Consider the following 13393-nt stretch of genomic DNA (forward strand, 5'->3'; position numbering starts at 1 on the left):
ATATTGATATTTTCAATTAGTATATATTTAATGCCTGTTTTCTGTGAAACATGAAAAATATTTGCAGTGTAAGTATCTAGGTCTCTTTGAGTCTATTGCTACATTAAATTAAGCAGCAGTATTTCGAAAAGCAAAGAGAATCCCCAGACCCTCTAGAATCCTTTAAACCTATACAACTTAAAATTCTAGCAACGTTTAAAATGGACAGTAACTCAAATTTAAGAAATCAGCATGTGATCACACACTGACAGAATACCTTTGCATTCATTGATTACAAATATTATCGAGCCCAAAGATATTCAAAACTGCATTAATTTGTACTGTTGGTGTGCACACCATAGAAAAATCTGTAGTTAGTGCCAGACAGATCTGCTGTTTTCACTCACCTCTCTGCTTAACTTTGATATTAGTTTTAACTCTGCTTGCAGTTGGGTATATATAACAAAATAACACAAAAATAACGATGATTATTTTTGCAGGCCTGGCAGTTCCTGGGTATAACACAGGCAGAGAATGAAAATGAGCAAGCAGCCATTGTCGCCCTCCAAAGGTAGATGAAGATAATTGCTAAATAAGGGGTCTAATGAGTACTGGGTAATGCAGGCCTAGGTATATTTAACGTCAGTCTTATCTTGTAACATGAAGCACTTAGTTAACTAAGTAAAGCACTGACTTCAGAGGGATGACTAGTGATTAATATTTCTGTTTTATTAAATAGTGCAATATTTAATCTAGTAATTTAAGTAGTTGCACAATAGAAAAGTTACATGGCCTGATAATCATGAATTAGGCATAATGCAAATAAAGTGCCTTGTTGATATTCTGGCCACTTGGCATATTTTCTGTAGTCTGTCCTTTAATGAAGAGGTTTTCTTAATTGGAATGAGCTTCCTTCAGCTGCTGAATACTAAACTGACAATATTTTTAGGTCAATAGAGATGTGACTATCACGGTATGCTTGTATGTAAAATGTCAGTTCCAAAATATCAGCATTATTATTATTATTATCTGTCTGTAGTGGGGTTTCATGCTTCCATTTGAACCAAGCGCCCTCTCATCAAGTCATTTCACCTAAGGATACTCTAACTTACTTATATGTAACTTCTTATCTTACCTGGATAGAAATCCAAGGGGTTGCCTCATTTAGGGTTTGCTCATCCCTGCAGTTTTGAAACAAGCAACAGTGATGTTCATAAAATAGACTAGATTCTGTTTCCAGTTAATGGTATACAACCATAGGAAGACTACTTGAGTTGATTGGCTCCAGCGTTGTCAAAGAAAACCTGAGAATTCAGAATGACTGAGAAGATTCATAAGGATTGAAGAAATTTTGTCTTCAAAATACTTTCTTGTATAGCTGCAAACAAGATTGAGCTGTTCACTTGAATTTACATAAAGCTGTTCTTTATTTACTAGACAGATATTATAAAAGTGAATCTACCTACATTTACTCATAATTAGAAGGATGAAAACAAAACTTTTATGCATATGTTTATGTACATAAATGTGTATGCACAGCAATGTGCATGCATATGTGTGTGTATACATATGCATAATGCACTTATCACAGAAAAATAAGACAAAGTCCCTTCTTTAAAAGTATTGTTGGGTAGATCTTACTTGCGTAAATGATTATTTATTTTTATTTTTTTTACACAGATTATTTTGGATGAATTCAAGACTTGTGTTTGGCTAAAAACCCCCTCAATATATTCTTATTTTCTGCCTAGGTGCTTGGAACTACAGCCAAACAACCTAAAAGCACTGATGGCCCTGGCTGTAAGTTATACTAACACTGGCCATCAACAAGAAGCCTATCAAGCTCTAAGAAACTGGATAAAGCAAAATCCAAAATACAAGTATATAGTAAAAAGCAAGAAAGGGTCCCCGGCACTTACCAGAAGAATGTCCAAGACATCAGATGAAAGGTAAATTCAGTGTAAATCTTGATGGTGGAAATTTTAATGACATCACTAGAAATGATGGTGCATGCTGTGCCCCCTTACTCTATAGAAGTCCAGCCTGTTCCCTATGATGGAAGACTCAATATCTCTAGTGTCAGGAGTGGGAAGCTAACTCAGGACATTTGGTTTAGCGACAGAAGGCTATATCTTATGCCATCTCTGGAAGTAAAAAAAAATAAACAAACCCAAAACAAACCAGCTAAAAAGAGATGCTTCCTCTCAACTCCCATCACTTTCCTCTGACCCTGTCTGCTGCCTCTGTATTCCCACATGCCGCATCCTCATTCTTAAATTCATTCCAAATCCATACCAGGCGTACATCTGGCTCTACATGTGTGTGTTCTTCCTACTGTTTGTCCTATTTCCTATACCCCAACTAAGCCACTCGAATCCAGGAATTATAGCCATTTTACAGTGGGACATAGCTTCAGTTCACTGAAAACATTGGGAGGTAGCATCTGCTTGTTTAAAAGCCGTTCTGGTTCTAACCAGAGACAGCATAGTCATTTCATCTGCCTTCAGCCTAGCATACTGTAATGGGAGCTGGCAGCCATTTCAAATAACAAAAAAATTCATGAGTTGACAGCCCTTTGTCATGATTTCATGGGGTTGATAAATAAGTATCTCTGAATTTCAAGATGCATGATAAAGTCATTAAAGGCATAAACATGATTTATAGAACTAAAACTCTAGGGCTATCTTACTGCTTGTCATTTTGACGCCAGGCCTTATGTTTTACCTTTATCACTAACAAGCCCTGGGTTGACAAGATAATTTAGTATAAGCAAAAATAAAATATGCAAGTTCTGCTTAATTGCTAAGTGTGTTATTCTACTCTGACCTCATCTCGCTGACATCTGGTGTTGTCAGTGCAAAAGTTTTATGAAGCCTACAGAAGTCTTAAATTTTGGCATCTTTCTTCAGGGGCCTTGGCTAGTCGCTTGATCTGTTCCTCTTAAGAATAGCTACTATTTTTGCCAGGAAAGAACTGTTTTATGTCTGAGAAACTCATGCAATTTTAACAGTTTTAATAAGTCTTCATGTTATCTCACTTGGGTTCATAGACTTCAAAGAATCATGGAATCGTTTACGTTGGAAAAGACCTTTAAGATCATCAAGTTCAACACCTAGCACTGCCAAGTCCACCACTAAACCATGTCCCTAAGTGCCACATCTACAGGTCTTCTGAATACCTCCAGGGATGGTAACTCAACCACTTCCCTGAGCAGCCTGTTCCAGTGCTTGATAAGCTTTTCAGTGAAAAAATATTTCCTAGTGTCCAATCTGAACCTCCCCGGGTGCAACTTGAGGCCGTTTCCTCTTGTCCTATCACTTGCTACTTGGGAAGAGAGGCTGGCACTCACCTCACTACAACCTCCTTTCAGGTAGTTGTAGAGAGCGATAAGGTCTCCCCTCAGCCTCTTTCTCTCCAGGCTAAACAACCCCAGTTCCCTCAGCTGCTCCTCTTACGACTTGTTCTCTTCATTATATAGGTGAACTTTTTTATTCCAGACACGAGTTTACAACAGCACCTGAAAGTAAATCTTTGCCACGATGAAGTTGAAGAAGCTTATTTTCAAATTTTAGGACTATATCACTTCTGATACATCCATTACAAGGATTTTAATTTCTAGCTATGCAATCAATATTGCAGTATTTGTAAAGAACTATAACATGGAACTTTAAGTTATTTTTCACTCTTGTCTAGCTCATTACTTGAAGAAGTAAAGGATTTGTACCTGGAGGCCGCTCACCAGAACGGTGATATGATAGACCCTGACTTGCAGACGGGACTTGGAGTTCTTTTCCACCTGAATGGAGAATTTAACAGAGCAATAGATGCATTTAGTGCTGCTTTAACTGTTCGGCCAGAGGTACGTTTTATGCTTTTACGTTTTTAAGAATTTAGCTTTACAGGCCATTTTCTTTCTCCCCTCTTGATCAGGCTATTATTAATGAGATGGCACTTCAGCCATTAAAGTTTTAATACCTGAAATAGAAATGTTAATTACAAGGTAGTTCCATTTAGAAGCAGATTTGTCCATGTCCAATTTCTAGCTGTATGCTGATTAACTGGACTAGTTATATAAAGTTGCCTATAATCATGACGCAGAACCTCACATTCCATGTCAATTAAGAGAAGATACAATACTGTTATTTTCTGCTGTCCTCCTTATTTTGCAAGCAAAAATAAGCTATTATGTCTCTTTTTGACACCTACAATAGAAAACTCATTTTCTCACCAGGACTATACATTATGGAACCGTCTTGGAGCAACCTTAGCAAATGGGGATCGAAGCGAAGAAGCTGTCGAGGCCTACACACGTGCTTTAGAAATACAACCCGGCTTCATTAGGTCCAGATACAATTTAGGGATAAGCTGCATAAACCTAGGGGCATACAGGTAAGTTACAAAAATGTGTAAACAAAAAAGTCAGGGATAATTACTACCAAGTGAAAATTCAGTTTTCTAGCTGGAGCTATCTACCAAAAAAAAAAATTTTAAAAAATCAGAATATAGCTAAATAATCTCAGCTATTGTAAAATTTTGTAATTATTTTTTACAAAGTACTAGAAAAGCAATGATACTTTTCTTGTTCCACAAATTCTATGTAACAGAATTGCTGAATGTCTATCAAAAGAAAATAAATCCCTCATTCAGCTAGCCGCTTAAGCATTTTTTTAGCACTAAGTGCAAGTACTCTTATTATAATCATTGGGATTGTTCTCACACTTAAACTTAGTCCTGTGCTTAAAAGCTTTTCTAAAAGAAAATATAAGAACCTGTCTTTATAAGGGAAACTTCAGTTAAACTGCTTCAAGTAAGTAATGCCATCAAAAACACTTTTGGTACAACCTTCAGGAATCAAGGGTGATATTCCAGGGTCCCAACTGTCAGCTTAAGACAGTTAAGATGAAGGGGAGCTACACAGCAATGAAGACAATATCCCCAGATGTATGAATAGACTGAGCTCTGCATTACCACAAGCCATGTCCACTTGTTTAAAGAAAATCAAGCAAGAATAACACAAAGAGACTGATGAACTGCGTTGTAAAATAACATACTTGAGTCTCGCATAGATCTTTAGAAAGTTTTAGTCTTGTTGAGAAGCAAATTATATTGCTTGTTTCTTTTTTCTTCTCCCCTACAGAGAGGCTGTCAGCAATTTTCTCACTGCTCTCAGTTTGCAAAGAAAGAGCAGGAATCAACAACAGGTTCCCCATCCTGCTCTATCAGGCAATATCTGGGCAGCACTTCGAATTGCTCTGTCTATGATGGACCAGCCAGAACTATTTCAAGCTGCCAATGTGGGTGATCTAGACATTCTGTTAAGAGCTTTTAATCTAGAGCCGTAATAGAAAATATCCACAAATTGATTAAATTGTATTAGGAAACAGAGAACTCTTTTATTACTCATCAAAATGATCACATTTTCCAGAAGATCATGGCTGTAAATCAGTAGGGGAATTCTCTCGGACATTATTCAAAAAGGAAAAGTTCAAAAGCACAAAATATTGTAAATAAATTGAAACTCAAAGGACTGAAATGAGCTGCAGCTAATCTGACAGCCCTGAACTAGATGAAATAGCCATTTCTGAAGAATCTTCATCCCGTGCAAGCTGTATCTCTCTCTATATACGCAGCTATACAAAGAAAAATATATTAAGAACAAACCTAGATAATCGTTATTGCACATTAGAATGGCAAACAATGCATCCAAGGAACCTGCTTAGTAGCTCATCGCACTATGGTGACATCACTTTGCCCTACAACGTGGATTCCCTATCCTTTGGTTTCTTTGTTGAAAAGTCTGCTCAAGGTCCATTTTTAACATAGCTCTGAAAATAGATGCATGTAAAATGGATGTATTTTGTTTTGAATACATTTATTAGCTGGCAGTCGAGAAAATTTTTGCTTCCAAAGGTACCTTGGTTAATTTGGGCCTAATTCTGCAGGCTCATAAAGTCGTAAACCATGTGCAATGTTAAGAGCAACATTGTACATGGAGGTCTGTGGGATTAGGCCAGGTACATATGGGAAGGCCAAGTGTTGCCAGCAGAAGTGGTAATTTGCACTAGAATTGTTGCTGTTTAAACCAGCTCTCCTTGATCTTGGACAGAGTATGTCTGCTTCAAAGGAGCTCACAGCAGGATCTGCACCTATCTATGTACTTACGCACTTTAATCTTTCTTTTTGTAAAATAGTGCTATGCTTCTATTTTAGTTACTAACAACAGAATGTACAGGATAGCCTTGTTGGCATAGAGGACCAAATATCATTTCCTGAAATGTGATGAGAGGGTTTTCAATATTCTTATGTTTAAAAAATGCAAATACAGTATAAACTGCAATATCTATTAGGAAGATTATTCTATTATGCATCCATCAGGTACTACACACATACATGCATGTGCATGCACATACATGTTGTATGTGAATTATGTCATTTCAGAACATAATAAGCCACAGATCTTTATTGCAAATAAACAAAAATCTTTATAGGAGTTAATGCCTGCAGACCACGCTCAAGGGAAAAAATTGGTCTCTATGGGCTTGTAGGATTGACGCCCAGATTTGATCCTGCCGTTACAGCAAGCAGTAGCAAAGGTCTCAGTGACCTCCATGATAGCAGACTAAATCCTTAGATAACATCAGTATTCGTAGCTGCTTCAAAATATACGTATATATACACCATCTTAATTTTCCCTTACTGGATGAATAGGGAACAGTATTGGGGGCACTACACTGCCACATGATGAATGGATTGATTTGGCTACAGTCAAACACATTTAGCTCAAGGTGAATCTGCCAATCAAAGACAGGAATGGAAATTTTTAAGGGGATAATTTTCAGTTGCTGATGGTTTTAAAAATTTTCTTAAATAGCAAAAGATAAAAAGTGTAATTAGATGGCTACTGTGTTGATCTGTGGTCAGGAATTCAATGTGCAGGGTAGCTATTGGAATATGTTAAAATGGGACAAATAGCATGTTTCCTATAAACAGCAATAAAAAAAATCCAGCTCAGTCATTTGGATTAAAAAAAAAAAAAAAATCCAACTGCACAGATCACAGAGAAAGAAGTTCTGTGGCAATTGGACAGTTTCACCAGTACAAACCTGAAGTTTCTTGCAGCTGTCTGTTATTTTGAGCAACCACTTAAAGGAAAATTCCATGTAAGACAGTGTAATCACTGCATCTAATCACCAACTATAGTTTGTTAAACAGAAAAAATAAATTATCATTAAAAAATAAAAGGCTTACTCGTCACTCTCTCCCACAGAATAGAGATACTGAAATAGCTACAGGAATTTTTTTAACAGTGCTTTATTAATTCATTGCTTACCTATATATTCCTATTTATCTATCAAGTGTTTCATAACTGATTCCTGCAACTTTCTCTAAGGATCAGTTATCATGGACTGACTGGGAATGTCATTTTAGCTAAGTGGGCTGCTGTATGCATATCTGCTGACAACAGTTTGCTCTTTTGCTTTGACAGCGATGTGTGATGACAGTTCTTTATTGATAAGGCAGAGCAGAAGGTGCAGTGCAATTGAATCTGGAAAGTGATAAGAGAGAAGGGAGGCAGCTTTGAGAAGAGGCTGTAAAGCAAGTGCATATGTGCTTAGGTTTTGCTTGATGCCCTGCCATCACACAAATTCTTCTAGAATATCCTCTGTGCTGTGGTGTAGGAGAATCAGTGCTTATCCAGAGGAATTAGCTGTTCAGGATCTTTATTTTTATACCTTCCAAATTAAAAAAAAAAACAACCACAAATAACTGCTTGACTTCTCAGAGTCAGAATGACAAGTGACATTTGATACCGATGCTAGTTCACTAAACCTCCTCTAGCACGTGGACAAGTAACACAGCAATTCTATTTGGAAAACCTACTGCAACTCCCAGCCTCCCCCAAAAGAACAGACAAAGTAGGTAGCCTTTGATTTATCCGGGGATGCACTGCTCAAAACTGCATTCATCTGCTGATACATGTCCACACCCGGGTGATGGGTACAAGGAAAGCCATCTGTGTAAACCTAGAAACAAATCACCAGGGCCGCTCTGCTTCCCAAGGGGATACTCAGGCTGCCAATTCTTCACAAGCACTGCAGTTCTGCTGTACAGGACGCAGGCTACAAAGCCTGTCCAAAGAGATTGTCCACACTCTTGGAAATTATCCCAACTGTTCTCTCCTGTTTTAGATAGCCTATAGCTAGCTAACCATGTACTGCTGACCAAGACACTGCGTGAGGGAAAGACTAAAGCAGATGGACTTAAAGAGGACGGTGGCACATCTCCTCACACTAGCCACCAGTTCTGGCCTGGTCTGTGTGGCAGAGTGGCCGATGACTGAGCTCACCTCACTCTAACAGGTCAGGCTCAGCAGCTCTTGGTACTTCTGGGGACTTCTTCAATATTCTGGGCTCTATTGTCCTCCTTTAGTCCCCCACTGCCAAGCACTGTCAGTGCAGAAGAGAGGATTAGATAAAACTTTCATCTGACCTCCTCATGATGTTTCTTAAATATTCAGTGGCAAGCATATATATTTGCCTGAAACAGCAAGAGGAAACATGTGAGAAGGCTGCAGCATATTAACACCCTGAAGAGGAAATTCATCTACTCATACTTCTAACCAAGCATGAGGTAGGATAAATAAGGCGGCTGCTGCACAGTAGCAGATTGAGCCTGAGAGTGAGAGACGGGAAATCTGGGTCCTGTTCTTAGTGCTCCCTGTGAGCTCGACCAAGTCAAAACCTCTTGCCATCCCTGAGTTGCCCAGGTGTGCAAGGAAGGAAGATGGGCAAGTAACAGCCACTGCATCTGATGGCACTACCTGAGAGCAGGGGAGTGCCGCTGTCTCATGGACTGCACGGGTGAGGTCACTACTTGTGTAAATTGAAAGGTAACATGCAAACACAAGGTTGCTTAGGTCTAAGGAAGCAGTTTCACATAGACACTAGCAATTTCAGCAGAGAAGAGACTCAGAAACATTTCAGGATAACAACTGTAGAGCATCTATGGGGTGATGCCATATTAAAGTGCTGCAACGATTTATCACCATCTCCCACCTGTTTTCCCTTCTTGTTACTCCCCTTTCTCCAGAGGTGATTTATCACTGCCAGGTAATTGATTCCAAGTTTTTAAGTGTTTCTTCTACTTATACTTCATGCAATTAAAAAATGTTTTCCTAACCCCAGCTTGTGACTGTCCCTTTCTGCAAAGCTTTATGAATATTTATGACCTATAAGTCTGATCCATCAAGCTGCTGAACACTGTCTGTAGTCTTCACAGGAGCGCTCAGCACTTTGCCCGATCTGCTTATATGCATGTATTCAGCTACCGGACGAAGGCTGGCCTCTGATACCATGATGAACAGGCACTGAAATCAAAGTGATTATTTATAGAGTGACGCTTTGCGATGAAAGCAATAGGCTCATTTCTCGCTGACCTCTTTAAACTGTGATGACTCCAGAAACCTTGTTGCAATAGACTGGTTTATGTCAGTTTGAAGAATCAATCTGATCTTTAGGTAAACACATATACATATCTGTATTTAATGGTATTTTCTTATGATCCGATAAATCACAGTACTTGTAAAAATATTGAGGGGGAAGTTCAAATGACACAAAACCTCACATGACAATATTGCATGCAACTACATTAACAAATAACCACACTGAAATATTATCACAAAGCATGCAGTAATGCTACTTGTTTACAGAATGCATGCAGAAGGCCCACACATAGGGTATTTTTAAACTATTGACTGGTATCTTCTGTGGGATATTTTAAAAGTACTTTGCATCTGCCAAACTCAAAAGTGAGTTGTTCATGTTATTTGGAACAGGTTAGACCAAATGGAGAGCCCCTTTTAAATCCCATCCTTAGAAATCACTTTGTGTTGCGGATTTCATGTTTGCTTCAAGTGTTTAGTTAATGACAGACATCTGTAGTAACAGCTTTTGCAGAGATGTTTTAGTATCCTCTTAAGAAATAAAAAGCTAAGTATATACAGCTTTCACAGTGAAGCTGTGTGTTTGGATCATCACATTTTCTTCTTTAGTCTAAGCCAGATAGCACCAAACCAGAGAAAAATATTCCCAGAACCAGTGAAACAACTATTGTCTCAGTCTACACTTACCATGGCCAGGCTTTTCAAACTTGCCCACTAGCTCTGAAGGCAGCTCAGTGTCTGACTGTCCTGTTTGAAATACATAGATGTAAAACTTCTCAAGATCTGAGTATCTGCTGCATCCACTGATTTCAGCTGCAGACACTTAACTCAGCTGAAAGCTCAGAACATCAAGTTAAGCATGAAGAGCTAATGAGCCAATTTAGAAAACGTGGGCTTGTCTGTCAGATGAAAAGGAGGACCCTGACAACACCAACAGATCAGCCAGGTGATCCTAGGAACATCCATAGAGCACAGGCCTCCATAACACAAAAGCCACCATGACAGAAATAATAACCAATACAATTACTGGCAGCCATGGAGGAAAAGCCTGAGGCCTAAATCATTGCCTGTTGGAGCCAGTGAGAATTGGAGTGAAACATAAATTGGTTGTAGATCTCTTTTGCCCAAACGCGCATCTGCAAAATGGGACATATTAGTTACTTCACGTGAATAAACTCCACAGCTGAAAAACTGAGATTTCTGGTCACCAGTGTTGTCAGCTTAGCAGTCTGTACAGTGAATTTATGTAATAAATGTTTATATAGTACCAATACTGAGTATTCACAGGTAAAAGTGATAGACAAAATGCACTGCATGTTGTGAAAAAAATGGTGGGTATGCAATACAGTATTACCTACTATTCAAACCTCATCTAGGCTAAAAATCAGATTTCTTTATTATAGTTCTACTGGTTTTGAACTGGTGAAATAAATCAGAGAAAAGAAGTACCATGCACGAATAGATCACTGACACTTTGAACAAACATAGGCAAAATGAAAAATGAGCATGTCACAGAATCCACAGAAAGTTTCAGAGCCTCAGCCCACAAAGTAATAGGTATTAGGCATAGGAAAGAGACAGAAGGTATCTAAATTTTCCTAAAAATAAGCTGTAATTTTACAAATGCTTGCACATGTGACAGCCTATTGAGCAAGCTTTCACGGTCAAGACAATGTGCTTTGATCTTTTTTCCCCTTCCACATTTACAGAATGACATTGACATTGGCTAGAACTTCAATTTAAATAGCCTTTTTAATATCAGTAATCTATTGTAAATTCAGAAAAATCAAAACATTTATAAATATATTTTATATATCAGAGTATAACATATCTAGAGTAAAATAAAACTATATAGTTTTGAGAGGCATTCTGCGCAGCTTCTTCTATATGCTGTAAACTGTTTGAAAACCTTTGCAATCCTGCATCAGTTTTTTTGGCTTTATTTTTAAGCCAACATACAGGAAAGAAGAGATTATAGGGTTGGCAGATACTTTCGCCTAGGCCATCTGAAGAGCCCTGCTGCTGCAAAGACTTACATTGCTCACTTAACTTTTTGTGTTGATAGTTAAGTGTAGGTGCAAGGCTTAGCAGTGAGGTGGGTGGTGGATGCGGAGGTGGGAGTTCAGCCCTACACCTGAATGTTTACATTCCGTTCCAAACATTCATATTGACCCAGATTGAGAATCTGAGTATAAGTACACATGGAGTAAAAGATTAATTTCTTACTACAGGTAAACTTTGCCTCTGTATACTTAGTGCATTATCAGCTGTGTATAATATTAAACACAGACCTGTAGTTTACTGATGCTTTACTTCAATGTTTCCTTGCACTGCTGTTTAAAATAATCTATTTCCTCAAAAATGAATGATGTGCATATTGGATGTGTTAAATTTATTAAGATCATAGACGACTAATCGCAGAGCACCACATTTAATGTAGTATTTTTGTACTGTAATGGAAGCATGCCTTCCTTGGGTTCTTTTCCACATACTAAATTGTATTTATTTACCTGTATTTATAACTGTGCAATTTTTAAATATGTTTTAAAAAATAAACTTTGTCTGTGGCTTCAAATATTTCAAAATCTCTTTTCAATTTGAAAATGGTCTTGACTATAATTACTTGAACTGAAAGGAGGAACCTACTTCTCCAATTGAAAGAAAGGATTTTTTTTATAAGGTCTTCTATCCTATTGTTTACGAAGTGAACATCCTTCTCTGCTTAAAAATTAAGCCCAGAAGACACTTTTTTCATTACCATTTTTCATAAATTCATCATTACTATGAGGTAGAGTTATTTTTATAATTTATTTTTATTTCAACATGTTGATCAATTATACTTACAACTGGAATTTATACTAGCTGAGGTCTGGCCCAATCCATTTTGCGCATATACTCCATATGAGGAAAAAGGGAAAAAAAGTAGATGAGAATTTTTCCTGAAGATCATGCAACTGCACACCTCAAAATTAAAACAGAAGTAATAATATTACAACACAATCTTTCTGAAAACAAACAAACAAACAACCCACCCAAAACAACCAAACCCCCAAAACCCCCAACTTTCAGTGATTGAAATTGTTACTCAAGCAACTTCCCATAAACCACAGTGGGAGCTGACTATCAGTGTTTTTCCGTTCTGGCTTTCATGTGATGAAGTGAAAGAGGTGACAGAGTAGAAATGACATCAATCTTTATGCTTTTACTATGGGACTCTAACATAAGCACAGACACGAGAAGGACATAAAATTCCTGTACACCGCTGTGGACAGAGATGACAACCAGCAAGGAAGGGGGCTTTGACAGTTATAGCAGAGGGCTATTGACAAAGCAGGACAACAGTGGCATGGATCTGAAGGCTGATTCTTTCAGTGGACATCTGGGTTGCTCCAGAAAAAAACCCAGAAGATAGAGCCACAGTTTGCCTGTAGAAGGAAAGCTCTTTCAGAAAAGCCAACTGACTGTCTATGGCTTTAACCAGAACTTTCCACCAAAGAAGAAAAGGGAACAGACTAAAAACACACTAACACTTACGATGCAAGTAATGTGTGCTCTTGACACTGGTGTGTTTTGCCAGGAGATGTTAAGGTTAGTTTAGTTCTTACCGCGCCAATGTACCAACAAAGAAGCAGCAGGAAAGCCCATTAGTTATGTGCTCTGTAGCGAACACAGACTAGGAACACAGCACTGCAGTCCTGAAGCCGAAGACAGTGGCTGGGAGAAAAGCATTAGTGCCAAATCCCACATACAGAACTGCTCAACAAAATCACTGGGAAGCATACCGGTAAAGAAGTCTGAAAACATAATCACCTACTCCACACCAGCTGTCAGTCATGCACTATCTGTCTTCAGTATTTTTATGGCATTAGTCTTTCACCACAGCTGTCAGTGCCTCCCTTATTCACATTAAGCTTGTAGCACACCTGAGGGACAGAGAGGTGTTACTTCCCATTTTAGTGAAGGGGAGCAGAG

At 38.2% G+C, this 13393-nt stretch overlaps 1 protein-coding gene across 3 annotated transcripts in view; it reads left to right on the forward strand.

Moving 5' to 3' along the window:
* The window catches only part of PEX5L (peroxisomal biogenesis factor 5 like), a 121268-nt gene extending 109305 nt beyond the window's left edge, over positions 1-11963 (forward strand). For all 3 annotated transcript variants that reach the window (XM_049802133.1, XM_049802136.1, XM_049802134.1), the window contains 5 exons: positions 480-550; positions 1731-1928; positions 3673-3838; positions 4211-4368; positions 5117-11963. In XM_049802133.1, coding sequence (XP_049658090.1) covers positions 480-550; positions 1731-1928; positions 3673-3838; positions 4211-4368; positions 5117-5321 — 798 coding nt within the window. In that variant the 3' untranslated portion in view covers positions 5322-11963. The remainder of the gene's footprint in view (positions 1-479; positions 551-1730; positions 1929-3672; positions 3839-4210; positions 4369-5116) is intronic.
* Positions 11964-13393: the final 1430 nt, after the last annotated feature.

The sequence above is a fragment of the Accipiter gentilis genome, chromosome 6 (genome assembly GCF_929443795.1).
Source record: "Accipiter gentilis chromosome 6, bAccGen1.1, whole genome shotgun sequence".
Taxonomy (NCBI): Eukaryota; Metazoa; Chordata; class Aves; order Accipitriformes; family Accipitridae; genus Astur; species Astur gentilis.